Source organism: Lynx canadensis, chromosome E2 (genome assembly GCF_007474595.2).
Source record: "Lynx canadensis isolate LIC74 chromosome E2, mLynCan4.pri.v2, whole genome shotgun sequence".
Lineage (NCBI taxonomy): Eukaryota > Metazoa > Chordata > Mammalia > Carnivora > Felidae > Lynx > Lynx canadensis.
This window is the reverse complement of record NC_044317.1, coordinates 44,233,117-44,259,557: the sequence shown is the minus strand read 5'-3', so window position 1 is coordinate 44,259,557 and position 26,441 is coordinate 44,233,117. Positions and strand designations below refer to the sequence as shown.

At 53.1% G+C, this 26,441-nt stretch overlaps 3 protein-coding genes across 8 annotated transcripts; all 3 read left to right on the top strand.

Annotated features, from left to right (window-relative positions):
* Nucleotides 1-919: 919 nt before the first annotated feature.
* Nucleotides 920-14,049, top strand: CLIP3 (CAP-Gly domain containing linker protein 3). The gene is made up of 14 exons (XM_030298835.2): nt 920-1,571; nt 1,896-2,120; nt 5,095-5,234; nt 5,314-5,407; nt 5,619-5,780; nt 6,240-6,358; nt 7,257-7,493; nt 9,802-9,937; nt 10,086-10,214; nt 11,098-11,241; nt 11,320-11,443; nt 11,636-11,700; nt 12,084-12,156; nt 12,495-14,049. Exons 2-14 carry the CDS (start codon nt 1,955-1,957, stop codon nt 12,547-12,549), a joined length of 1,644 nt encoding a protein of 547 aa, XP_030154695.1. The 5' UTR covers nt 920-1,571; nt 1,896-1,954; the 3' UTR covers nt 12,550-14,049.
* A 678-nt stretch (nt 14,050-14,727) lies between these two features.
* Nucleotides 14,728-19,748, top strand: ALKBH6 (alkB homolog 6). Of its 2 annotated transcripts, XM_030298986.1 has the most exons (7): nt 14,728-15,175; nt 15,292-15,370; nt 15,681-15,749; nt 17,507-17,567; nt 17,911-18,083; nt 18,273-18,409; nt 19,550-19,748. In XM_030298986.1, exons 1-7 carry the CDS (start codon nt 14,919-14,921, stop codon nt 19,662-19,664), a joined length of 891 nt encoding a protein of 296 aa, XP_030154846.1. In that variant the 5' UTR covers nt 14,728-14,918; the 3' UTR covers nt 19,665-19,748. The 2 variants fall into 2 exon arrangements, with proteins under 2 accessions (XP_030154846.1, XP_030154847.1); XM_030298987.1 differs by lacking the exon at nt 19,550-19,748 and having other exon boundaries at nt 14,730-15,175; nt 17,932-18,083; nt 18,331-18,396.
* SYNE4 (spectrin repeat containing nuclear envelope family member 4) lies at nt 19,646-24,142 on the top strand. 5 transcript variants are annotated; one of them, XM_030298984.1, is made up of 9 exons: nt 19,646-19,735; nt 20,432-20,569; nt 20,762-20,912; nt 21,402-21,545; nt 21,751-21,930; nt 22,018-22,266; nt 22,989-23,066; nt 23,775-23,830; nt 23,924-24,142. In XM_030298984.1, exons 1-9 carry the CDS (start codon nt 19,665-19,667, stop codon nt 24,099-24,101), a joined length of 1,245 nt encoding a protein of 414 aa, XP_030154844.1. In that variant the 5' UTR covers nt 19,646-19,664; the 3' UTR covers nt 24,102-24,142. The 5 variants fall into 5 exon arrangements, with proteins under 5 accessions (XP_030154844.1, XP_030154842.1, XP_030154841.1 ...); XM_030298982.1 differs by having other exon boundaries at nt 21,751-21,945; XM_030298981.1 differs by having other exon boundaries at nt 21,751-22,266.
* Nucleotides 24,143-26,441: the final 2,299 nt, after the last annotated feature.

Sequence of the window (26,441 nt, the reverse complement as noted above, 5' to 3'; positions counted from 1 at the left end):
GCACACCCCCTGCAAGTGCCCAACATCTAGGGTGTCAGCTGGAGGAGGGCAGTGTTGCTATGGTAAAAACTGAAGCAGGGAAGGGAGTATGTGTGGGGGATGCAATTTTAGATAGAGCAGAGAAGGTCTCACTGAAAAGTCGCCAAGAAGTAAAATCCTAAACTAGGGGAGAGAGGAAACCAAGCATCTGGGGGAGGAGCATTCTGGGCAGAAGGAACGGCCAGTGCAAAGGTCCTGGGCTGAGAAGGAGCAAGGAAGTCAGCGTGGTGGGCAGTGAATGTGGGGGAGAGTGAGAGGAGGAGAGGGTGGAGAGATGATAGTGGAAAGTCCACCTAGGGCCTTGTGAGCTGTGGTTGAGAACACTAGCTTTTATCTAGAGCGAGGTGCAGCAAGCAGATGTCTCTGAATGGAGGAGGGCCCTGATATGATATGTTAGGTCCCTGTGGCTGCATTACAGGGAGCAAGTTGTGGGGTAAGGGAGGAGCAGGGAGAACACAGTCCAGGTGGGAGAGGATGAAGGACAGACCAGGATGAGGGCCGGGGTGGGGGGCGAGGGATGAAACTAGCCTTGCCCATTAGAAGGATGAAGGGCGGGAGGCAAAGTAGCCCAGTCCTCTTTGGGCTGGAGTGGTAGGCAGTGCCAGCTCTGGTCACCAGGCAAGAGTGACAGCCAAACCAGGGTGATGGAGCCAGGAAGGCTTGGACTCTGAGCTGGCTCCAGGAGGTCTTCCCCCAAGGGGAGATACAGGTTCCGAGAGGGTTAGAGGGGTTCATTGGCAGCTCTGGCCCCTACACACTGCTACAGCCATATGTAGCATGGTGATGAAGAGCCCAGACTCTCCAGCCAGGCCGTCTGGTTTCCAGCAGGCTGTCTGGTTTCTTAGCTCCAGCATCTGTTTGCTGTGTGCCCTTGGGCAAGTAGCTTAACCTCTCTAAACCTGGTAAGTGCTCTCTGAGCACTCAGTGATGATAACCACGGTAACTAATGACCCTCGATGATGAAAGGAGTCTACAAAATCATCCCTCTGAGACACCCCTTATATGCGGTGACCATGGAGAAGGGTCAGGTCTGAGATCTCAGAGAGAGGAAAACACTCATAACCACCACCACACTGAGACCCCTGCCCTAACTGGCCTGGTTTGTGGGCCTGCGGGAAGGAAGGCTCTGTCCCAGGGGGACGGACAAAAAACTGTGCCCGCTTTCCCATCCCTCTCCTTCTTGCCCTTGTCTCTGCTTCATCTCTTCCTGTTTTGATGTCTCACATCCTTTTTCGTGGCCATCTCTTCTTTTCTCTCTCCATCCTCCGTGTCTATCCTCTTCACGACGACGCTGCCTCAAGCCCTTTCATCAAAGCCTGGAGCCTCCCAGTATCTCCGCCCCCGCGCCTGGTTGGGGGTATCATTGCGCATGCGCATCAGCGCCCCTCCTTCTCCACCCCCATCCCCTGTCGGCGTCTGGGCCTCGTCCCCTTCTGTCTCCCTCTCCTCCCCCATCACTTCCCCCAACACTGACACCCCATTACTCCAGTCTCCCCAGTCTCAGCTTTGGTCCCCAGCCCCATCAGTCCGAGGTAAGATGGGTAGAGGGGAGGCCCGCGGAGAAGGGGAGGGGCGAAGCATCCTGCATCCCGAGATAAACAAACCCGGGGAGGGGGCGGCCTAGACTGAGGGGCCTGACGCGGGAGGAGAAGAATGGGGGACTGAACCTGGGGAAGAGGGGGGAAGTGGTAGGCGCTGGGCCCGCATACCAGGGTCCTCTGACGGCTGATGGTCGTCGCTATAATTGCCCAAAATCCAGAGCTGGGGGTGTGGGAGTCACTGGGGGCCTTGGAGCTTCTGGGGGCTCAGATCCTAGACCCTGTTGGGGGCTCTCTGTAACTGGCCTCTGTCTCCAGGATTGGCCTGAAAGCCGCCCCCAAATCTGCACCCGCCCCCCGGAGGGCCACTGAAGACCATGACTAAGACAGATCCCGCTCCCATGGCCCCCCCACTACGCGGGGAGGAAGAAGAAGAGGAGGAAGAGGATGAGCTGGTCCCTGAGGCCCCCAGCCCCACCCAGGAGCGCCGGCAGAAGCCTGTTGTGCACCCCTCGGCACCTGCCCCCCTCCCCAAGGACTACGGTAACCATCGTCCCCACCCTGCAATTTTGTTTGGAGCCATAGGTGGCCAGAGAGGTTGGGCTGAGCTCTGCTGGTGGTGATGGTGGGGAGATTCTGGGTGATTTGAAAGTGGTCTGGGTGAGTGGTGGCCATTGCATGCCCCTTTGGTTAATTTATTCATTCACCCGTTGGAGAATGAAATTGGAATAATCCTAATCTTTGATTCATGACACATCATTCAATCATTTAGTCATTCAACAAACATTTACTGAAAGCCTGTGGTGGACCTGGCTCTATGCTAGGAGCTGGGGCAAAGCATGGAGCCAGACAGACCCAGTTGTTGCCCTGAGAGAATTTACAGGCCTCAATGGCAACCACACAGATAAGTATAATGTAATATAAATATATAATTATAAGACATGATGAGAATTGTGTTTGCCAAGAATGGGATGCTGCAAGAGCTTTTTAAGACATGGTTTCTATGAGGGGTAACATTTGAGGGAGACCCAAGGATGAGTTGGGGTTTAACAAGGGAAAGGGGCAAGGGAAGGGAGTACCCAGAGAGATAACTGCAGGAGTAAAGGCTCCAAGGTAGGAAGGTGTGGAGCTGAGAGGGTATTTTCTTGGAGAAACTGAAAGTGTCTAATCATTCACCAAGCATATTTATCCATTGCTACTAGTCTGTGATAAGATTTATGTTGGGTGATCTCTGTCATCTTCTATTAATGGTGAGTGACCCAGGCATCATCCCTGCTCTCAGAAGGGAACAAATAATAGATCAATCAGATACATTCAGATGGAGTGAGTGCTATGAAAGAAATAAAAGTTGGACATATAAAAGGGGGGGGGCAGGGGGCAGCACCTTGAGACGGAGTGGTCAGAGTGGGTCTTTCTGACAAGGTAGCATTTAGGCTGAGACCCAGAGGATGAGAAGGAATCAGCCATAGGAGAGCTGGAGAAAGATAGTTCCGGGCTATCTTTTGCAAGTGCAAAAGCCCTGGGCCAGGAACGAAAGGCAATCTTGGAGCTGTAGTAAGGGAGTGATGGGAGTCGAGGTGAGGGTTTGGCAATGACTAGATCTGGGGGGGCCTTAGCGTCCACTGCGAGGACTTTGGATAAGTGTGATGAGGAGAGAGCAGTTGGTAGGGCGGTATTTAAAAGCAGAGGAGTGGCAGATCTGATTTATATTTTTAAAAGCTCCCTCTGGCTGCTGGGTAGAGAGGGTGGAGGAGGCTTTTAGAAGGTGTTGTCTGGGAATCCCCAGCAGCTGTAAGTTCAAAAACTAGGCACCATGTTCAAAGAGTGGGCATCACTAGGATAGGGTAGAAGGGATGGCATCTGTGCTCATGTCACCCACTAGAGGTGGGTCAGAGAGGCTACAAGTTGACTTCAGTCTGATAGAAAAATAAGAACATTATCTGGGTGTCCCAGGTGACGAATCCACCCCAGGGAACTGGAAAATCTCCTTTGGAAATGTGTCTAGATGTGGCTGGGGCCTGTACCCTGGTGGAAGTCAGAGAGTGTAGGCTGCTCCCTGCCTGACCCTCACCTCCCTCAGAATCTTGCTTCTAGAACGAGGAGGGTTTGGCCACCGAACATGAAGGAATCTGGAAATGTGGTCTAGGACAGAGAGGGGGCTATGATGGACTCTGAAAAGAACTTGTCTATTTGTGTATCAAAGTTGTACAATTAATTCCGCAGAGATTGATTGATCACCTACTGCATGCCAGCTGCTGTGCCAGGCCTTGGGGAGAAGGAGTGAACAAGGCAGCACAGAAACACAGTGCTTACATCCTAGCGAGGGAGACAAGTGAGACAGGAAAAGAGGGAAGGAGAAAGGGAAGGAAAAAGGAGTAAACAAGTTAATGTTAAGCAGTGGTAGGTGCCGTGATTACAGCAATAAAAAAGGTCAGGAGATGGAGAAGGGCAGAGGTGCTGATGTACACAGAGTGGTCTGGGGAGGCCTCCCTGAAGCAGTGACATCTGAGTAAAACCTGCAACACCTTGAGAAGGCTTGAGGGAAGACTGTCCCGGGCAAGGAAAATGCCGAGCGCAAAGTGCCTGAGAGGAATTTGCCTGGCGTGTTGGAAGGACAGAAGGAGCCAGTGTGGCTGGGTGGAATGAGTGAGGGCGAGAGGGCAGAGAACACACTGGCCTCCGGTTTGTGCAGGGCCCGTGGGCTGTGGAGAGAATAGTGGTCGGTGCTTTGAGTGTGGTGGCAGCCAGGGTAGGGTCTGAGCCAAGGGGGGCTGTGCGTCCCGGGACTGTGGTTTAAAGAGGAACACAAAGGCTGATTCCTGGAGATGCTGTCTCTGTGGGTGTGTATCATCCGGATACACATCCAGAGCTATGTATCGTCTGGGAATTCATTTACTCACTCAGTATGCACTGAGTTCCTGCCCTGCGCCAGGCCCTGTGCTGGGTGTTGACAATACCACAGAAAGCAACACACATCACGGCCTAATAGGGGGAGATGGAAGTTCCTCTGGGCACCACCCTGGCTGGCCACAGGTTGGATCCTGCCCATGGGTACGTTTTATGTGTTCTACACAGTATTTGAAAAATTGGGGAGATTTTTCTGAAAAGCCAGCTTTTCTGGCTTTTGTTTTTACTTGAGATTTAGCCAAACTGTGCCCATACTCGGCCAGGGCAACGGTGGGCCAGAGCAGTGGCAGCCTCCCTCCTCCCAGGGGCATGCAGACTCGAGGTACTGCACTCCCTCCACACTCATTTCCAGGGGTACAGTTTGCTGCTCTGTGGGATTGCCAGATCTTCCAACTTTTCAAGACACATGGGGCATGCAGAGTTTTCTGTGAAACCTCCTGATTTTGAAACCTTATGCTGGCCAACAGAAAATGCCTGTAGCCCATGCACCATGTGGTTTGAGACCATGCATTAGAGGGCATTAAAGGCAAAGGCCTAGAGCTCCCCTGCCTCAGGATGGAAAGAGGGGATCAGCTTGCCTGGGATGACTTTGAACTTCTCACTGCCCTAGCCTTCACGTTCTTCGACCCCAATGACCCGGCGTGCCAGGAGATTCTTTTTGACCCGCAGACCACCATCCCTGAGCTGTTTGCCATCGTGCGCCAGTGGGTGCCCCAAGTCCAGCACAAGATTGATGTCATCGGCAATGAGGTAAGATACTTGGGAAGCCAGGGAGGGAGAGGATGGGGTCCCTCATGTATTTGGGTAAACCTCCCTGATTCCGTCCCAGATTCTGCGTCGAGGCTGCCATGTGAATGACCGTGATGGGCTGACCGACATGACACTGCTCCACTATGCGTGCAAGGCTGGAGCCCATGGAGTCGGTAAGGTCCAAACCCCCAAGCCACCAGCCCCCAAACCTAGGCGCCCAGACATGACACCCTCAGAATCACCCAGAATCCTGGCCCTCAGACCCCCACCGTGAACCTGCAGCCTAAGATCCCAAAGCACAGTCCCTAAGGCCTAGGGCCTTCCCCACGCCCTGGGCCCAGGCTTTGGAGGAGGGGACGCAAGCTGACCTGGGCTGTCGTGCAGGGGACCCTGCGGCGGCTGTGCGCCTTTCACAGCAGCTGCTGGCGCTGGGCGCAGACGTAACACTGCGCAGCCGCTGGACCAACATGAATGCGCTTCACTACGCTGCCTACTTCGATGTTCCTGACCTTGTGCGCGTGCTGCTGAAGGGCGCCCGGCCGAGAGGTGAGCGGGAGCGTCGGGGCTTGGAGGGAATGGGACCCAGGATAAGATGGGGGCTGGAAGCAGGAGGAGGGTGCCTCTGTTGTGTGCTGGGGGCCGGGAGAAGATGTGCTGGGAGATGGGGAGACATGAAGTAAAGAAGGCAGGGCAGCTGAGTGATGGGGCAGAACTGAGGTCTGGCCTGGGAAGGGAGAAGGGACCGGGATCCGAGATGATGGTGGTAGGGTAGAGGTAGGAGGTGTGAGAGTCAGGGTCCAGATATCCATGACCCATCCATCCCCGGGGCTGGACAGGACCCTTCTGGAGGGGCTGGGCTCTGCAACACGAGTCTGTGGGAGGCACTCAGGTCTGCGGGGTTAAGAGATGGACTTGAGCTGGGGGACTCTAAGGTGGCAAGGTGGCCTACGGGGGGCGGGGTGCCAAGTCCACTCACCCGGAACCCTCCTCTCTCCCACACCCCAGTGGTGAACTCCACGTGCAGTGACTTCAACCACGGCTCAGCCCTGCACATCGCTGCCTCCAACCTGTGCCTGGGCGCAGCCAAATGTTTGCTGGAGCATGGTGCCAACCCGGCGCTGCGGGTACTACATCCCTGTCCCAGCCCCCATTCTCTTCCTTCTCCTTCCTTCCCCACCCCCTTTCCCAGCCAGCGGAGGAGAGGGAGGCCAGAACTGCTTGCGTTTCTAGAAGTTCATTACAAAAATCATCTACTATACATTCAACAAATGAAATGATAGCTGGTGTTTACTTAGTGTTCATGATACGTCAGGTGAACTCTATTATGAGCCCTATTAGAGAAACTGAAGCTGAGAGAGTAAGTGATTTATCCAGGGTTACCCAGCAAAGAATATCTTCTTTCAATCTTGGCTGACCCTGGGGCTGTGTGTAGATAATATTTCAGGATCGTGAAAAAAGTTGAGACTCTCTGTGAATGAGAAGGTTGGGTCCCCCCATAAGCCCTCAGTATGATCTTTGATCTCCAAAGCATCCACTTCCAACACCAGTTACTCTGCATTATTCCAGGCTCAGATATCCTGGGGAAACATGGCCTGTGTTCCTGAAGCCCTGCCTCTCCTCATTCCCCATTGGCCCAGTTGGACACCTGACCCAGTACCACAGGAGACCATTTTCAATGTTCATCCCTCACATGGTCTCATTCCAGGCTTGGGATCTTTGGGGACATGGCCTCCCTGAGAGCATGACCTACAGACTGAAGTGTGACCTTCATTCCCTGTTGGCTCCACCCCTAGTTCCACCCTCAATTACTTGAAATCCCCAGCCTGAGGTTGAGGGTGGACTTCCCTGGGGACGTGGTCTACAATTTAATGCCTCACCCCTTCTTATTCCCATGATGGCCTAAGGGATGGCCTGGATCTGCCTTTGCTTTACATGGTCTAGGGGTCTCTGGGAGCTTGGGCTCGGTGGAGGTACAGCCTATGCCACTGAATTCTCACTTCCTTTTTTCCCATTGGCCCCCAGAACCGAAAGGGACAGGTGCCAGCAGAGGTGGTCCCAGACCCCATGGACATGTCCCTGGACAAGGCAGAGGCAGCGCTGGTGGCCAAGGAGCTGCGAACACTGCTGGAGGAGGCTGTGCCACTCTCCTGTGCCCTCCCCAAGGTCACACTACCCAACTATGACAACGTCCCAGGCAATCTCATGCTCAGTGCATTGGGCCTGCGTCTGGGAGACCGCGTGCTGCTGGATGGCCAGAAGGTCAGGGCCTGGGGAAAGGTGTGGAGAGCAGGAGTCAGCCCTCGTGCCTCAGAGTTGGGTCTTTGGACAGAGTGTAGACCCTCCCCTTTGTCCACCCCTCCACCCCCTCCACCCCCATCATTCCTACAGTATTTATTTCATCTAACAGTCATTCTGTGAGTGCTTCCTTTTGCCCCAAGGCTGAGCTCTCAGTCCAGGGAGGGAAGACAGATCTATCAGTTGACAGTGACAGCCCAGAATAGTCGTGGCGGTCATGAGGTAGCACAAACAGAGTGATCAGTGCAGCTCTGCACCTGTGAGTTACCCTGGGCCTTGTGATCCCCAGTCAAGGCCCACCTCTGCTCCCAGAGGCGTCAGCACTTTGGGAAAAAAGGACAGGTCAGGACAATCAGGGGTATTGTGGGATGGAGGCACCCGCTTCAAAATAAGGAGGAATGAGTCAGGAGAAGAAAAGGAGAAGGGATCCCGCATAGAGGGAGCAGGTATAAAGGCCCAAAGGGCAGAGAGAATCTTCATTTATCCAGGTATTCCAACTTTGACTTATTTATTTATCTGGTGTCCCTCAGTCTCTATGCAGACCCAGCCTCTCCTTGGGAATAAAGGGCTGTGTGTGAGCCCAGACCCACTCTTAAGGAGCTTTTCTAATGAGAGACAGCCAATAAAGTAAATCCACAGTTAAGATAATTTCTGGTAGCAACAGAGGGTTTGAAAACCATTGAATGCTTGGATTTAGGGGAGCCTGGCTGGCTCAGTCAGTAGAGCATGACTCTTGATCTTGGGGTTATGAGTTTGAGTGCCACATTGGACTCTGTGATTACTTAAAAAAAATTTTTTTTTAACTTAAAAAAGTTTGGATTTAGTAAATTTCCCCTGGCTGAAGGCAAATGCTGTTTTAGCTGCTGGGGTGTTCCAAAGGCTTCTCTGAGGAGCTGATATCTGAGCTGAGAGAGGAGGGAGCTCACACACAACAATATGGAGACAGAGGAGACAGCAGGTTCAGAGGCCAAGAGGAGGGAAGGGGTAGTGTAACCAGAGGACGAAGGGGAGAGGTCAGTAGGGGGCTGGATCATACCAGACATGTAGGCCACCGGAAGGAATTTGAATCTAGTTTCTTACACAGTGAGGAACTGTAAAAGTCACATTGCGTTTCCTAATCAAGAGTTTTGCATGCATCAGCCCCGCCTGTAAAGCTTTCTGTGCATGATCTTGTCAAATCCATGTGACAATTCTGAAAGCAGAATGGGTTGACTCTTCCCATTATAGAACCCAGAAGACTGTAGGAGGCTCAGAGAGGTGAAACCTTTGGTTTGAAGATAAGAACAATAATGACAATCTGCCTCTGAGAGAAGCAGTATAGTACAGTGGTTAGAAGCTCAGGCAAACCTCAGCTTTCCTGCTTTCCAGCTGGGGGACCTGCAGCCACTGATCCCACCTCTCTGGGTATCAGTTTCTTCATGTGTAAAATGGAGCTAGTAACAGTACCCACCTCGGGTTGTATGAGGATTAAACTAATTAAAATCTGTAAAGCCCTTAGAAGAAGCCTTGGTGCATTCCAAGTGCTGTCTGTGTGCCAGGCACTATTCTGATCCCCACACCAATCCTCCAAAATAGGCACTATTAATTCACCCATTTTATAGGCAAGGAACCAGAACTTTGAGAGTGAAGCAGCCTCACACGATGATAATAGCCACGAGGGCTCACCACAACTAAACAAATTTACATACATTACAGATGTTTCAACCAGACAGCCAGGCTCTAAGGTGCATTATTCTCTCCATTTTGCAGACGAAACTAAGGCCTAGGAGGTCATTTGACCAAAGTTATAAGACAATAATAGTCAACACTCGCTGATCCCTCACTCAGCACCAGGCCCTGTTCTGAGGCTATAACAGCCCTGTCCAGTAGACCTTTCTGTGATGATGGAAATATTGTGTCTGTATTGTCTAGTAAAGTAGCCATAAGCCACATGTGGCTACTAGCCCTTGAAATGTGGCTCGTGCAACCAGGAAAACTAAATTTAATTTTAATTTCAGTTAATTTAAATTGTTGTATGTGGCTAATGGCTGTTTATTGCATTGGACAGGGAAGCTCTATAACCATTCTATAAGGTAGGTGTGATTTCTGTTCCCATTTCTTAGATGAGGACACTGAGGCACAGTGATGTTAAGTCATATAGCCAATAAATGGTAATGTCCAAACAGATTTGAGCTTAGGGCTCCCTCATCCACTCACCAGGGCTGTGCCAGGGATCTGTCATGGCCCCCCAAGGACCACCCCCGCCAAACCATATCCTCCCTTGTTTCCTCAGACGGGCACACTTCGGTTCTGCGGGACCACGGAGTTCGCCAGTGGCCAGTGGGTGGGCGTGGAGCTGGATGAACCTGAGGGCAAGAATGATGGCAGTGTTGGGGGTGTCCGGTACTTCATCTGCCCTCCCAAGCAGGGTCAGTCCCACCTGGGGCTCAAATGGGGTGGTGGTGGGGTCCACTCAGTAGTTCTGATGCTGCTGACTGGGTAATGGGGGTAGGGAGATGATGACTGGGCAGAGGGCAGAGGCTTGGACAGCTCCCAGCCCACGTTCTGTCCCCGCAGGTCTCTTTGCCTCTGTGTCCAAGATCTCCAAAGTAGTGGATGCACCCCCCTCATCAGTCACCTCCACACCTCGGACTCCTCGGATGGACTTTTCCCGTGTCACTGGGAAAGGCCGCAGGGAACATAAAGGTCAGAGGGGAGCCTTCTGGGTAGGAGGAGAGCCAATTTGAGGATATTCTGTGGGTAGCCCAGCTTCAGTGACTCAGTTTATCCTCAGGCCCAAACTCCTGTTTTCGAAGAAAATCTCTTGAGTTCTTCACTTCTATGACTCTGTTTCTCCTTTGACTTGGCACTGCCCACCCACCCCCAGTTCCTGAAAAGATCTGGGGGTTCTCTGCTTTCTATGACTTAGTTTCCCCTCAGGCCCAAGGGTTTTTCCCCAGTTTTAGGGAAGAATCTGTGGGGTTCCTGGATTTAGTGACTTGATTTGTCTTCACACCCAACCCTTTCCTTCATTTTATTTATTTATTTTTAAATGTTTATTTATTTTGAGAGAGAGAGAGAGAGAGAGAGAGAGAGACCGTGCACATGTACATGCAGGTGAGGGGCAGAGAGAAGGGGGGAGAAAGAATCCTAAGCAGGCTCCATGAAGAGCCCGATGCAGAGCTTGATCTCATGACCCTGTGATCATGACCTGAGCCAAAATCAAGAGTCAGACACTTAACCGACTGAACCACCAAGGTGCCCCTACTTCCTTCACCTTAAAAGGATAATTTCTGGGCTCCTTACTTTTGTGACTCAGTTTTTCTTTTGACCCAAATAACTTCAGCTTTGAGAAAGGATTTGGGGGTTCTCCAGGTTCTTGACCCTCATGCCTAACCCCCACCCCCAGTTTTCTTACAGTTGAGATTGTTTCCTTTCAAGCCTAAAGCCCCCCAGTTCTTGGGAAGGTTCTAGAGTTCCTGACAGGAGCCAGGACAGAGTTTCTACCTTGGGTCTTTTTGGGTGGCATGGGGTCCCCAGGGCTGGCATCTGGGGGCCCCACTCCCTCCCCATGTACCCTTTACCCCAGGCAAGAAGAAGCCCCCGTCATCCCCATCTCTGGGGAGCCTGCAGCAGCGAGAGGGAGCCAAGGCTGAGGTTGGAGACCAAGTCCTCGTTGCTGGCCAGAAGCAAGGGATTGTGCGCTTCTATGGGAAGACAGACTTTGCCCCAGGTGAGGACAGTGATCTGGGGGGTAGGGTGGGGGCAGGCAGGCAGGTCCTTGAGGCATCCTGACACCTTACTGCTGCAGGTTACTGGTATGGCATTGAGCTAGACCAGCCCACTGGAAAGCATGATGGCTCTGTCTTCGGTGTCCGGTACTTTACCTGTCCCCCGCGGCATGGAGTCTTTGCACCAGCATCCCGAATTCAGAGGTGAGCCCAAACTCTAACCCAAACCCAGGGCACTTCCCAGAACCCTGATTCCCCTGTTAGATGTCTCTTCCTCTTGTACCAGCAGGACAGTGTGGATACCCACCTCCACACCGTAGCTCTTTCTGCATAGGCCCCATGGGTTCAGCTCCTCTTGTGACTCTGACTTCTCCTACTCTTCTTATGTCTCCCCAGGATTGGTGGATCCACTGACCCCCCTGGGGACAATGTGGGAGCCAAAAAAGTGCATCAAGTGACAAGTGAGTTGGGGCTGGAGTGTAAGAGGTAGAGGAGGAGTGAAGGTTTGGGGATAGGAGGGTCATGGGTTTTCAGGTATATGCTGGTGGCAAAATCTCCAGTATTTCACAGGGGACATGGGGTCCAGGAAAATGATGAGACAGGATCCCGAAGAGGATAGATGCTATGGGGTGTGGGGATGTTAACAACAAGGCTCTAGGCAGGCACTGGGGACATGAGTAGGTATTGAGGGACACAGAATATTATTGATAAGAGGTCCAGATGGGTATTGGAATGTGGGGTCGAGGTGGGTACTGGGGACATGGACAAGTATTAATGACAAGGAGTCTGGTTGGGTATTGAGGGTCTGTCATCCTGTCACCTGAGACCTTGCCCTCTCCTTCAGTGACACAGCCCAAACGCACTTTCACGACAGTCCGGACCCCAAAGGACATCGCATCAGAGAACTCCATCTCCAGGTGTGTAGCCAACCCTTGGCCCACCTCCTGTAGGATGTTCAGGGAGAGGTTGCACAAGGCTGGTGGACACAGGGATCTGGACTTCTGGTTGGGGCTGGAAATAGAGGTTAGGAAAACTAGTGGCTAATCAGCCTACCCAGAAACAGTTTTTAGGGAGTGAGCTCCCACACTGAATTCTGGGGACTTTCACCCTTATGGGGCAGGTAGAGGAGGCAGAACACCTTCCACGGCACAGGAGTCTGAGAGGGCACAGCCAGACAAGTAGAGACAGAATCCAGAAAGGCCAAATCCAGATGTTCCCTGCATCAAGGCGTGATGGATATGATTCTCCTTTCCAGGTTGCTCTTCTGCTGCTGGTTTCCCTGGATGCTGAGGGCAGAGATGCAGTCTTAGAGGCCTGGATACCTGACAGAGTCACAGAGTCCCCTCTAGCATCTCCTGACACAAGGAGCCCCTGAATCACCCTGAGATAGAGATTCCCAGTAACACATCCATAATAGAGACCCCATTAGCCAGCCCTGGATCACTGAGGCCCCATTATTAACAGATTCCCTCATGATAACCCCCAAATACAGACCCCAAGGTACCCAGAAAGAGATTCCTTGAGTGTAGCACCTTCAGGCTAGTCCCTATCCCCAACCCCTCAGAGCAGACCCCCAATAACATATTTCCACATCACCTCAAATGATGGTGACCTCTACATAATGCTCCAGAGCAGAACATTCCTGAATCATTCATTACTGGATCAGAACCCTCCCCCATTAACAAAGACTCCTCCTCTGTCAAGTCCCCTTGAAATAAACATAGGTCATGCCTCCAGAGCAACAGAGTAACAGACCTACATTTAACATCAGTCCCCTCAAGATGTTGTGACCCCCCCCATGGTCACCCCAAAAGCTTACACTGCAATCAGAGACTCCCTACATTAACAAAGACCCCTGTTCTTACAGAAGAGACACACATTAACCAGTCCACTGTCACCCCCAATTTACAGACACCAAAACAGTCCTGGAAGTGCTAATTACAGGACCCCTAAGTCTTCCTACCCTCTGCGCCCTCAAGAAACCCCCAGTGCCTTGTATGAAGCCCACCCCACATGGCCCACAGCCCCTGTGCTGGTCAGGCTCCCAGAAAATTCTCTATTTTTTAAGTAACGACTTTCCCCTTTGGGGGACCCCAAAATTTAGAGGCCCCATTCTGTGACTCTCGGGATCCCAAACCCCAGAGTACAAGTCCCATACTCCCCTGTGTCCCCAAGTCCTACAGCCCCTAGAGGATCCCAAGGCCCTAACTACCAGGATCCTCAAATCATGGAATCCCCAAATCCCCAGGGAATCCCAAATTTAAAAATTCAATCCCAAGCCCCCAGGAAACCCCAATCACGGAGGTCCTTGTGCCTGGGATGGAGGAGACTGCAGTGAGGATATGCATCCCGGGCTCCCAGGGCACCTCAAGCCCACTTCATAGGCACCAGGAGACCCCAAACAGGAATTCTCATCCCTGGAAACTGGAGCACTTCAATGCCCTGAGTCGTTGGATCTCAAGACACCCAAATGCAAAGAGCCCCAGCCCCAAGGGAACCCCACATCCTAAAGCCTCCATCTCTAGTACATGAAGGGCCCCAAGGCCTTGAGGGGATCCCAAATCCTGGAACTCCTATTTCAATCTATATTCTGGTCACAGGTCCAAAACACCAAATCTGAGTCACTGGCCCCAAAGGACCTCACAGCACTCGAGCCAGACCAACGGCCTGAGGGAGAACCTGAAGGCCCAGGGGGTCCAGGGTGGACCCGGGGCCCTGACCACCAAGGACAGCTCACGACTGCCCCTTCACTGCATGTCCCTGAATTCAGCATGACCCCTGTCCCCTTCAATAAAGATGTTTCTATGGTTTCTCTGTGTACGGTCAGTATTTGGAAAGTTGTGGGCCTCCCTCCGTATTGCTGGGGAAGTACGAGGGAGGAAGTCGTTCCTTCAATCCATTCTCCCTGCAGCTGGGGTATGCAAGGATTCAGCCTGCGGGAAGTCGTTGTCATAGTCTAGTCTTCCAGCGGGTTCCCCTCCCATCTGGGCCCACTCCACTGTGTGGGCGGGTTGGGTTCTGGAGTTCTGATTGGTCAGTACCAGATGAAGGCCCGTCTCCGAAGGATCCCCAGTGGCTCAGAGGCCAGGAGGTGCAGCCTATCATAGACGAGAGTGAAGGGGCGGGGCAATAGTGGGTGAGAGCGCCGATTGGGTGGAAGGCGGACCCTTAGGACCTTTGAGAGTTCCCGTTGGCTTGAGAAAACGTGCGTCAGGAACGTGGAGCGGAAGTGACTGGGAAGGGAATGGGGTAGTTTAATTCGGGTATTGGAGGGGTACTCTGGTGGACGGTCAGATTTGGGGGTGGCTGGGGGTCGGAGATGGGTGTCCAAGAGGGCTGAGAATGGGGATCTAGGGAAGCTCAGATGGGAGTCCAGGGAAACTCAGAGTGTGGAATTCTAGAAAACTCGGGGTGGAGAGTCTAAGGGGTTCAGGTAGGGAAGAAGGTTTGAGAGGAGTCAAGCTCCGGACTAAAGGCCCAAGGTTGCTACAGGGAAGGGGCGCTCGGGAGGGGAAGTGTGAAGGGGTCCGGAGTGGGGGGATCCGAGGAGACTGAGAGTGGACCTGTCTGAGGAGACTCAGATTGGGGGCACGCGGGTGTTCAGAATGGGGCATCTGAAAGGGCTCGAGGCGGCAGGAGGGTGCATGGGGAGTTTGAATGTTGTTAGAGACCCAGACTCATGGTCGCAGGTTTGAAGTTGTTAGGATGGCATCTCAAACTGTTTGAAGGGGCTTTGGGGTGCAGCCCTGGAGGCTATGCGTGGAGCTCTTGGGAAAGGCTCCTAGTGAGGTCAGAGGATATTCTCTGTGAGAGGCTTAAGGGGCAGAAATGTGTAGTTTCGTGGGCCATTGTGGATGAAGTTTGGGGCAGTGTTCTGGGTACTCACTGTGTCCGGGTGGCTTTTGAGATGCTGAGGACTCAGGTTTTAGAAACCAAGTGAGTTTCACTGTAGGGCCAAGGTGAGGCCCTGGCCCTTGATAAAGCAGAAAATGGGATCATAGCCTGAGGGTGGGAGGCTTGGTGACTTCAGAGTATCCTCCCCTCCCCCACAGGACTGGGTGCATGGAGTTGGTGTCCATGGAGGATCAGGATGCCAGGGTCCCAGCCCTGGAACCATTCAGGGTGGAACAGGTTGTCAGACTGGGGGTGCAGAGGGTGAAGGTGGGGACTAGAGGGTGGGGGATAGAGTGGGGATAGGCAGGCCGACTCCTGAATTTGTGGGCTTGGACTGCTCCTTCCCTCCAAATTCATTCTTACCCTCAGCGTACAGCCCCACCCTCACCCCCACTTCCCACCCCCAAAATGGGCATTAGTCCTTTGACTTCAGGCCCTAGCCTGTTTGGGAACATCTGGAGACCCTTCAGAGGGAGGGTCTGCTCAGTGATACTAGAGCCCCGGTGTAGGTTGAAGGGCCACACCTTCATGGGGATCTCTATCCTAGGCACCACCTGTAATCTACTATGTCCCTGACTTCATCTCCAAGGAAGAGGAGGAGTATTTGCTTCGACAGGTAACCCCAACACCCTTCCGGTTTGTTTTTCCCTCCTTCCCAGATCCCTCCCCAATCTCCAGGTTCTGTGTGAGAGTCCCTAAGGCTACAGTAAAGATCCTGGCAGGAAGGAGAGTGACGTCCAGCACCCATCCCTCATCTTCCCTTTTCCTCTCTCAGGACCTGCTGGGGTGTGTCAGAGCTTTTCCCAGGAAGCTTAGAAGAAACCAAACTGATTCTGAGGAAGGTAGTTCTTATGCAGCTCAGACTCCCGGTGCTGGGATAGCCCAGTGCAGCCTTCAAAACAGATGTTACTGAGATCAGATTCGTTATGCTAGAAACACGGTTACAAGTCTTATACCCTCTGTGCTGAAATAGCCCAATCCTGCTATCATAGAGAAAAGGAGGTTATAAACATAGGCTGAGATAGCCCGGTTCAGGCCCTTGAGGTTTGGGGAATTAGGAATTTGCAGTTTCAGATTTCTGTGCTGACATAACTCAGGCATCAGAATGCTACAGAGTAAACTCTTACCTCTGCTGAGATGGCTCAGCATACACTCTGAGTCTTGGGAATAAGGTTACTAAGCTCAAATCACCTGTGCTGAGATAGCCCAGTATTCTGTATTCTATTCTTAAGGTTTAGGGACAGAAGAATTTAAAAAGCTCAGATCCTTTGGAGTCTCAGACCGTTAGTCGTAGAGCACAGATCTTCCCTGTGCTATCTCAACTAGTGTTGTCTAGTTTGAGTCCCAGGAATAAGTTAGCTACAGAACACAGACTCTTGTGCTGAGATAGCCCCTTCCAGCCCCATAACTGTGAAAGGAATGAGATTATCGAATAGAGTACATATTTCTTGGAGATTGCCTGTTCTAGACCTTTGGGATTTTGGCTGTGGAGAGTTTTCTTTCTTTCTTTCCCTTCCATCCTTCCTTTTTTTAAACATTTATTCATTTCTGAGAGACAGAGAGATGGATTGTGAGCAGGGGAGGGGCAGAGAGAGAGGGAGACACAGAATCCAAAGCAGGCTCCAGGCTCTGAGCTGTCAGCACAGAGCCCAAGGCGGGGCTCTAACTCACAAACCGCTAGATCATGACCTGAACCGAAGTCAGACACTTAACCGACTGAGCCACTCAGGCGCCCTTCTTTCTTATTTTGAGAGAGAGAGAGAGAGAGAGAGAGAGAGAGAGAGAGAGAGGTGTGAGTGGGGGAGGGGCAGAGAGATAAGGAGTGAGAGAATCCCAAACAGGCTCCGCTCTTCAGCACTGAGCCTGAAGTGAGGCTCAATCCCAAGAGATGTGAGATCATGATGTGAGCCGAGATCAAGAGCCAAGACACTTAACCAACTGAGCTACCCAGACACCCGGCAGTGGAGCATTTTCAAAGTACTCTCTGCTATGCTGAGACAGCCCAGTTTAGCACATTTTCTCCCTCAGGTGATAGGAGCAAAGAGGTTCCAGAAGTCGGGCTGTGCTGAGATAGCCCAGGATTCAGGAAATTACAGAGTGCACACTTTACTGGGTTAAAAAAGTCCAGTCCAGCCCAGAGCTCTGAGTAGTTTCAGACCACGATTGTGTAGCTCTGGTTCCTTTCCTTGACCCTGGTAGACACAGGGTAGAGGTCAAACAACACAATCCTGGGAACATTCTATCTCAGAGAATAATCCCAGAGATTCTGAGATGACCCATTTCCACCCCAAGTAGAGGGCCCTATGTTGAACTGGGTGGTAGGATCAGTGAGGGTGGTCCTGAAAAAGGACTGATCCCCTCCCCACCTCCTAGGTCTTCAATGCCCCAAAGCCAAAGTGGACCCAGCTCTCTGGGAGGAAGTTACAGAATTGGGGTAAGTGTCCCTGCCTTGGGGGCATGGGTGATTTGGGGATATAGGCTGGGGCAGGTGACTCAGATTGGATAGTCAAGACACTGGGTGGGTCCATGAGGGCTCAATGGGTTCCCAGGGCCAGGCGGATTCTGAGGGGTGAGTGGAGGTTCTGAGAGGTTAGGGATTTCCTGATAAGTTGGGATATCTCAAAGTGTCCAGGGGTTTGGAGAAGTCAGGAAGCCTTGGAGGCGTGGGGTAATGATCTCCAGAGTCACAGGTTCCCAAGGGTCAGAGTACTGCCAACCACTAGAATATCCCTAATGGGGGTTCCAGGTGCCAGGGCTCCTTGGTTGGGTGTCCTCAGGACCCCATTCCCCTCTCCCAGGTGGGCTCCCCCATCCCCGGGGGATGGTTCCTGAGCGGCTGCCTCTGTGGCTCCAGCGCTACGTGGACAAAGTATCTGACCTCAGCCTTTTTGGAGGTCTCCCAGCCAACCACGTCCTTGTGAACCAGTATCTGCCTGGGGAGGGCATCATGGTAACCACACACCTTCACCCCGACCCCCAGACTTCCGATCCACCATGGGGCAGGGCCTTATGTTGACCCACCTCTACTCATTAAGCAGCCACATACCCCAACCAGGCATTCACCACCTCATCCCAAGCTGGGGTACCCTCCTTGAGCCCCAGAGGGTGGGGGGGGGGTGTGGACTCCTGCCCTGTCCAGCCCTGGTGCCCACTCCCCAGCCCCACGAGGACGGGCCACTCTACTACCCGACCGTCAGCACCATCAGCCTGGGCTCCCACACCATGCTGGACCTCTACAAGCCGCGGCAGCCAAAGGACGATGACCCCGCAGAGCAGGTGGGCCCTGAGACACTGCCCCAGCCACTCGTGGGCATTCTGACATCCCACATCCTCCAAGAAGCCCCAGTCCCTCCTGCTTCCAGGGTACCCCTGATGCTCTCCCAGACACCTTCCCCGGTCCCCTCCAGGAGTACACCCATATCCTCCCAGACTCCAGACCCATCCATTTGCAGGGTGCCCTAGAAATGATATCTATAGACACCCCAGTAGCCTCACCTGCTAAATGAATGCCCCGATGCCCCACAGATCCCCTGGCCCCACATGTTCAGAGTGCTCCAGTGGCCCAAGGTCCATATAACCTAAGTAAGACTCCCCAATACTCCCAACAGACACCCATATCCTTGGATACCCCAACACCATTTACTCATGATTGTTCCTGACATCCTCTTAGACATCCTCTCTTTGCCCGCTGCACAAGGCTCCCCAACACAGACCTCTCTGCCACTCCAATAGTGTAGATCTGCCTTGAAGGACACCATCAGATTCTTCTTGGGGCCTCAACCCATGACTGATTGCTCAAGGACCCCCCCAGATATACTGACTCCCTTCTGTGGGGGTTGTTCGTGACAGTGGCTTCCCTGACCTTTCTCTCAGTGATGCATTTCTGATACCTCATGGTTCACAGAAACTCCCCTGAACACCCAGCTGCTCCTTTTAGCCCTACATGCTCTTGGGTAGGCTGACATCCCCTTCCAGTGTGTGGGTGTCCTCAAGCATCCCAATGTCTGCAGACAGGCCCAGACCATACTGGCTCCTCACCACCTCACTGTTACTACCCAACCCCCGCCCCTCCTAGCTTCAGCCAAGCCCTCAGTCCAGTTTCCTAGGACTGCAGATCCCTGGGTCTAAGTCCCAACCCCTTGGGGATCCCAGCTGCAATTCCCTTAGGCACCCCCATCTGCAACCACTTTCCTGCCCCCTCCCAAGAGACTGCTTGCCCTCGCTCCCCGCCCCCCTTCCCCCCCCCCCAACTGAGACACGTAGGATTTCCCCTGCAAAGCTCCGTGGGAGCACACTTGCCCCTCAGCCTTTGCCCCTGGGTACTCGCTAACCCTTGCCCCGCTGACCATTAAATTCTGCTGACCGCTACCCCCCTTGACTTCTGAGGGGCCCGCTGAGCTTCATCCCGTCCCGCAGCCCCGGTCCCCGCCCCGGCCGACCACCTCGCTGTTGCTGGAACCGCGCAGCCTCCTGGTGCTCCGTGGCACCGCCTATACGCGCCTCCTTCACGGCATCGCAGCTGCCCGAGTAGATGCGCTGGACGCCACCTCCCTGCCACCCAACGCCGCCGCCTGCCCGTCTGCGCGGCCGGGAGCCAGCCTGGTCCGTGGCACGCGCGTCTCGCTGACTATCCGCCGGGTGCCCCGCGTGCTGCGCACCGGCCTCCTGCTCAGCAAGTGATGCCAGGCGCCCGCCCTGCTCACATTCCCGGGCTCTCCACCTCCTGACAGCTGTGACCCTGTGACCTTGGAACCCTGGGGCAGAGATGGCTCCCCCCTCCTCCCCCCCCCCCCGGGTTATTTATTTTCCCAGTAACTTTGTGGGAACTACAGGAAGAAGCCCCATTTCAAATAAACCAACAAAAATCTTTCTTTGGTTTTGGATGGAGTGGGGGGGGGCGGGGGCAGATGCGGGTTCCTGAGGGGTACGGTGTCTGGGACCTTGGATGGTGTGGGTCCTGGGGTCAGATGTACAGGTCCCTGAGTGGGGCAGAATCCATGGCTCATGAGGGGTCAGGGTTGTATCGGGAAACCCCTTAGGTGGGATGAGTGGGGTGAACCTGGGAGGTTCCGCTAACTGGCAGGCTAGGGAAGAAGGAGTTAAATGGTGCTGCTGCCACCTGAGCCGGGCATCAAATGACCTGAGTCCAGTTCTGCTAGTGAGGAGGTGGAGTTGAGCCTGCCCCCAGGCCTCTGGCTGCCTCAGGCCTCTGTGAGTCCTGCTGAGGAGGTCTGGGGGGATGCCCCTGGCCAGGAAAAGAACTCTCACTGGGGATCCTCACTGACTCTCTGTCTCCAGGCCCCCAGCTATGGCCCTCCCCCCACCTCTGGGCCCTAGATTCCCCTCAGAGCCCCTCAACTACCCCGCTGGAGCCCCTAGGGAACTGGACATTGCTAGATGCACCATCTGCCCTGCATCTGGAGAGAAGAGAATCAGGTAGGGGCTGGGCTTTGGAACTTAGATCCCAAAAGGGTGGAGGCAGTAGCAGGGGCATTTTGAGGTGGGGGAGGTACTATGGCTATGATCACCTAGGGACATGGGAGGGGCACCTAAGGACAGGGGTAGGGTAGGGTGGATAATGGACACCTAGGCTCAGCCAGAGGCCTGTCAATGCCTCCTACCTCCCAGACCAGAACAGGCCCAGAAACTGGGGCAAGACTCCTTGGACCCTCCCGAACACTTCCAGGGTGGGCTGAGGGGCACTGAGCCTGCTGCTGGTCCCCTGAGATTGCCAGCACCCTCTTCCAGTGAGGACCCAGCTGGGGGCAGACACCGTGAGGTGAGCTGAGGTGATCCAGGCCCCCTTGTGCCAGCCCCCACCTCCTCTCCCCCAGAATTTGGCCTCCAAACTGGGCATGAGGTGATGATTCTGGAAAAGTGTTGGGCATCTGTGGGGGGAGGGACACTCCAGAAAATGATTCTTTACCAATCACTATAGAAAATCTTTATTATTTTGCCAACTGGGAGAGAATTAGCTCGTCATTGACCCTGGTGCAGTCCCATTCCTTGTGGGGATATCCAGCCCCATCACCCACTCTCTGTTCAGACCCCCAGGCCCCTTATGTCCACACTTCTAGGAGCCTTGAAAACCTGGAGATTCTGTCCAGGCCCGGCTCCACTGGGAAGGACTCCAGGTGGGAGCAGCCCTGGTGCAGACCAGAGATGGACTCTGCTACAGAAGGAGCCTGCAGAAGAGGGGTGGCAATGGAAGTGGGGGCAAGGTCTGGGTTGGCCCACCGACCCTGACTCAGTCCCCTGTGTTCCCCAGCACCTCATCTCTGGCCAAGAAGTATTGGAGGCTGAGCAGGACAGCCTATCCCTTTGCCTGTTGGGGCTGGGCCTCCGGCTGCAGGACCTAGAGCAAGGCTTGGGGCCCTGGGCATCAGCCCAGAGCGGGATGGTCCAGCTGCAGGTGGGCAGTGGGAGGCAACGGTATGGGAGGGTGAGCGGGGCCTCAGGAATGGGTACCAGCTTCCTGGGATGGGAAATGCGTTTACTCCATGTTCTAGGTGTCTGGGTAAGAGAAGGGGGAAGGGATATAACTCCAGGTAGTTGATCTCTGGTGCTCCTGGTGTGTGGGTGGGGGGTGGGAGTGGTGTCCAACCTTCTGTCCCCAGGCCCTACAGGCAGACCTATGTGGAGCAGCTGAGCGTGTAGATGCACTGCTGGCATTCGGTGAGGGGCTGGCACAGCGGAGTGAGCCTCAGGCCCGGGCATCCCTGGAGCAGGTCCTGAGGGCCCTCAGAGCGCACCGAGACGGCATCTTTCGGCGACTGTGGTGGCTGCAGGCCCAGCTGGTCAGCTACAGCCCGGTATGGCCCACCCTGGCAGTCCCCACCCAAGGTACCAATTCCACAACCCCCATGACTCTGTCCTCTGACCAGGTGTTCGAGGAGGCCAGTACACTGGACCAGGACTTGGAAGTTGAGGGGGACTTGGACGGGCCAGGACCTGGTGGGGCCTGGGGGCCCTGGGCACCCAGTGGCCTCCCTACTCCTGCAGAGTTGGAGTGGGACCCGGCAGGGGATGTTGGAGGCCTCAGGCCCTTGGGGCGAAAGACAGCCTGGACACCAGGAGCTCCCTGTGAGCTATGTGGTCACAGGGTCCCCGAGGGCAGGGGACAAGGCCTTGAGGTGAGAGCAGGTAGGGGACACCCTTCCTCCACAGGCACCCTTGGGATACCTCTGTGTGCCTCCTAGTAGGGTATTTCCCTTTCAAGGGGGTCTCGGTGGCTCTGTGTCTCCCTCTATCTCTCTCAGTGTCTCTTTCTTGCTGTCTCAATGCTGTCCTCCCTCCCTCCCCCTGCCTCTCTCGGTCTCTGTGTCTTCCTCTATCTCAGCCTCCTGGTTTTTCAAACATTCCAAATTCACTCCTATTTCAAAGCCCCCAGACACATGCCCAGCTCACTTCCTCACTTCATTCCCGTCTCTCCCCAAATCTCACCTCTTCAGAGAGGCCTGTCCTGATCTCCAAACATTATCACTCCTTAACCTCTTTATTTTCTAACAGCACTTACCACATCTTGACATCGTACATTTATTTATTAATGTACAGTCTCTCTTTGCTAGAATATAAGCTCCGTGGATGCCAGGACTTTTCCTATTTGCATGCCCACCACATCCTCAGATTCTAGAACAGTGCCGGCATGTAATGGACCCTCATTAAATATTTGTTGAGTGAATGAATAAGTAATGTCTCTTCTCGGTTTCTTCGGCTCTGTCCCTCTCTTGTCTCTCCCTGAGATATTTTTCTTCCCCCAGAATCTCACCTCTGTGACAACCCCATCTTGGCCTTTGCCCAACTTTGTGTCTGTCACTAGTTCTCTGAGAACTCCCACACCTTTATTTCCCCACAGGACATGCTCATGTCGGGCTTCAGCCACCGGAAACACTTAGCAGGTCAGCGAAGACGCTCCCTGCTCCGGAAGCCTCAGGTGAGATGGTCCTCAGCCAGCTGTATCACTCTGGAATTTTGATGGCAAGTGACAGAAACCTAACCCAAATGGAATTACACAAAAAAGGGGATGTAATTTTTTTCATGTAACTGACAAGGCTGGGTGCTGCTGAAGAGATCTCAAATGCTGTCAGGGCTCAGTCCTTTCCTCTTTCAGGCTCTACGTCTCCAAGGTGGATTCTTTCTCAGCAAATGGCCACCCCAATACTCCCCCAATACTGAATACTCATTTCCCACTGGTATGCCCACCCAAGGAGAAGCAGGGTGCCACCTACCTGCTGGCAGCAATGTCCCAGGGCTGCCTCCCACTTGCCCAGCTTGGTCATGGCCTGCACCCTGAACCAATCACAGTGGCCAAACTGATGGAGTGCTCTCATTGGCCAGATCTGGCTCACATGCCCAGTCACGGAAGTGGAGACATGTGGGGTCAGCCACATAAGAACCTGAAGGGCTGAGAGGGGGGCGGCATGATACCCTCCACCCACTGTACAAATTGAGCCACTGTTACCAGGAGAAGGAAGACTGGATGGAGGGCAGGCACAGATACCCACTACACTGGAGAGGGTTGGGAGGGTTCCAGGAAAGAAGGAAAAATAAACTCAGCCCCATAGGTCTTATGGTAGGAAGGAAGAGTCCAGAGTAAGTGTCCCTTCCATCCATTCTGCTGCTGGCTGCTGTCTCCCCTTAGGACAAGAAGCAGGCATCTCCCAACCTGCAGGATGTGATGTTGGAGGTAGACCCTGGGTGAGATGCTCGGGAGATGGGTCTGGGGGTGGGGGGTACAGGGGCTCATAGTGGCAGCGCACCATAGTTTCAACATTGCATTTCTCTTCACAGAGCCCCTCCTCCTGCATCCAGGTGGTCCCTGACCTTCCTCATTCTCCTCCTCTTCCTTCTCCTCGTGGGTGCCACATTGCTCCTGCCACCATCAGGGGGGTCCTGCTGCTCTCCTGCCCGACTGGCCAGGACACCTCATCTGGTGCTCAGCTATGTCAATGGTCCCCCCCCAATCTGAGAACATGGCCCAGACATATGTAATAAATGGTCAATATCCAAGGATGTGTCTTAGTCCATTTGGTCTGTTATAACAAAATAACAGACTGGGTGGCTTATAAACAATGAAGTTTATTTCTCACAGTTCTGGAGGCTGGGAAGTCCAAGATCAAGGTGCCAGCAGAGTGGCTATCTGATGAGGGCCTGCTTTCTGCTTCATAGATGGTCACCTTCTCACTATGTCCTCACATGACAGAAGGGGCAGGGAGCTCTCTTTTATAAGGATTCCAAATTCCTTTTATGAGGAATTCACTGTCACAACATAATTATTTCCCAAAGGCCTCACCTCCTAATACTATCACATTGGGGTATTAGGACTTCAACATATGAATCTTGAGGGAGGCACAAACATTCAAAGGATACTGGGTGTTTGAAAACTCAGAATTTGGGATGCAGTCCTGGTGTCTGGGCAGCCCCCTCCACAGATCTCTTTGCTTTGAGTGTACAACACAGAACTGAATCAGCCCATCTTGGATTGGGGTCCCCCAGGCCCCGAGGCAAAGATTCAAGCACAAGTAGTTTATTAGGGAGGTGACCCCTAGGCAGACTGATAGGGGAGTGGGAAAGTGAGCCAGGGAAGGGAGTTAATGAGTTGGTTGCTGCTCTGGGCATCTGGGGCACCATCCCACTAGGGACCTCTGCGAGACTGTGTGGGACACACTCAAAGTTGGTCCACCAAAAGGGTGAAGAAGTTGTGCCATTTATGTACCAGCTTCCATCTCTCATTGGTTAAGGACTGTTCCTGGAGATGTTAACTCCCCACCACTTCCAGTCTATTCTGCCTGTCAAGGCTCCTCAGGCAAAGAGGCACAGGTGCATCCGTACAGGTTCTCCATTCAAACATTGTACATGGCGGGCTCCCAGGCTGGGCCATCTCTGGTGTAGGATTATGAACCCCCCTTCCCCAGGGTCCTGATGACACCAAGCTGAATTGTCAGGGCTCAGTCCTGTAGTCTAGTCCCCAGCCTCAGGTGTCTAAGCTCAGCCTCTCCTCAGAGTTTATGCTATCAGGACAAGAGGTAGAACAGGACTAGACTCAAGAACAGAGGCAGAACCCTTGCTAGGCTCCTGGATGTACACTAAACACACATCCCTTCCTTAATGCTCACAACCACCCAATGGTGTGTCCCCACTTAACAGAATGGAAGCTGAGGCTATAAAGGGGAAGCCCTGGCCTGAGGCCACACAGGGAACAAGAGGCTGAAACCCAATTCCCACTGATTTAAGTGGAATGGGAACTGATTTGGGGGGGGATAACTGAAAAGTTCAGGCTGCAAGGACAGCTGGATCCGGGGGCACAAATGATATCTCTCCCAGTTCTTTCCTCTGGTTTGGCTTCACTCTTACCTAGCAGTAGCCAGAGTGCCCCTCAAAACCTCTAAGCATACATCCCACCAATTCAGCAGCCAACAGGACAATCACTCTTCCCTTACAGCCCAAAGCTGGCTCCCCTGGCCCATGTCACCTGCTTTCCTGGGGGCTGCTGTCAGCCCTCCCTGAATCATATGCGCTGAAAATGGGGGAGAAGTGAGTCTCCAAAGAAAACCAAGGAGCTGTCCAGAAGGGGGCATGGACACTGAGGGAGAGGGGCAGGAAGCAGCAGATTCTGGAAAAACCAGAACACAAACCTGACCTGTTTTCACATCAAGTGCATATTGTCCACACCAAGACTCTGTCCCCAACCAAGAAAAGGCATGGTCTCCCTGGCGTCACCATAAACAGGGCCAGCAGAGTCTTGGCAATTCTGACCCAACTGACCAAGGAATGGGACAAATCTGTACCACTCATTCATTCATTCATTCAAAACTGAGTGTCTGCTTTGAGTCAGTTCCTGGTCAAAGAGCAGGACCAGGGCAGTGAACAAAACAGGTGAAAATTCTTGTCCCCATGGGGCCAACATTCTATAGGGGAGATCAACAGTAAATAAAATCTGTAATAAATAATAATACTAAATAATAATAATAAATTAATTTTAAAAACTAGGTAAAATCTGTAATAGGTCAGTTGGTGATTAAGTGCTAAGGAGAAAACTAAAGCGGCCAAAGGGAAAGGGGGTACAATTTAATTAGGGTGGTTGAGGAAGGCATCAGGGAGATAATTATGTCATTACATTGTAATTAAGTGATTAGAGCAAATTGTAGTGAGGAAACAAGCCACAGGACTCCTAGAGTAATGCTGTCCAAGACAGATGTAACATGAGGCACAAATACAATTGTATTTTATTATTATTATTTTTTACAGGAGATATGTTTATTGAATACACTGCAAGATATGTTTATTGAATACAAGCAGCGGCCAGGAC

What these genes read in the sequence shown, in the direction of transcription:
- SYNE4 (XM_030298981.1), top strand. Translation starts at nt 19,665, where the DNA reads ATGCGCTGGACGCCACCTCCCTGCCACCCAACGCCGCCGCCTGCCCGT. An exon ending in CGCGGCCGGGAGCCAGCCTG is followed by an intron (nt 19,736 to 20,431) that starts GTCCGTGGCACG and finishes CTCTGTCTCCAG; the next exon opens with GCCCCCAGCTATGGCCCTCC. An exon ending in TCTGGAGAGAAGAGAATCAG is followed by an intron (nt 20,570 to 20,761) that starts GTAGGGGCTGGG and finishes CCTACCTCCCAG; the next exon opens with ACCAGAACAGGCCCAGAAAC.
- CLIP3 (XM_030298835.2), top strand. Translation starts at nt 1,955, where the DNA reads ATGACTAAGACAGATCCCGCTCCCATGGCCCCCCCACTACGCGGGGAG. An exon ending in CCCCCTCCCCAAGGACTACG is followed by an intron (nt 2,121 to 5,094) that starts GTAACCATCGTC and finishes TCACTGCCCTAG; the next exon opens with CCTTCACGTTCTTCGACCCC. An exon ending in GAAGACAGACTTTGCCCCAG is followed by an intron (nt 11,242 to 11,319) that starts GTGAGGACAGTG and finishes TTACTGCTGCAG; the next exon opens with GTTACTGGTATGGCATTGAG.
- ALKBH6 (XM_030298986.1), top strand. Translation starts at nt 14,919, where the DNA reads ATGGTCGCAGGTTTGAAGTTGTTAGGATGGCATCTCAAACTGTTTGAA. An exon ending in ACTCAGGTTTTAGAAACCAA is followed by an intron (nt 15,176 to 15,291) that starts GTGAGTTTCACT and finishes CCTCCCCCACAG; the next exon opens with GACTGGGTGCATGGAGTTGG. An exon ending in TGCCTGGGGAGGGCATCATG is followed by an intron (nt 18,084 to 18,272) that starts GTAACCACACAC and finishes TGCCCTGTCCAG; the next exon opens with CCCTGGTGCCCACTCCCCAG.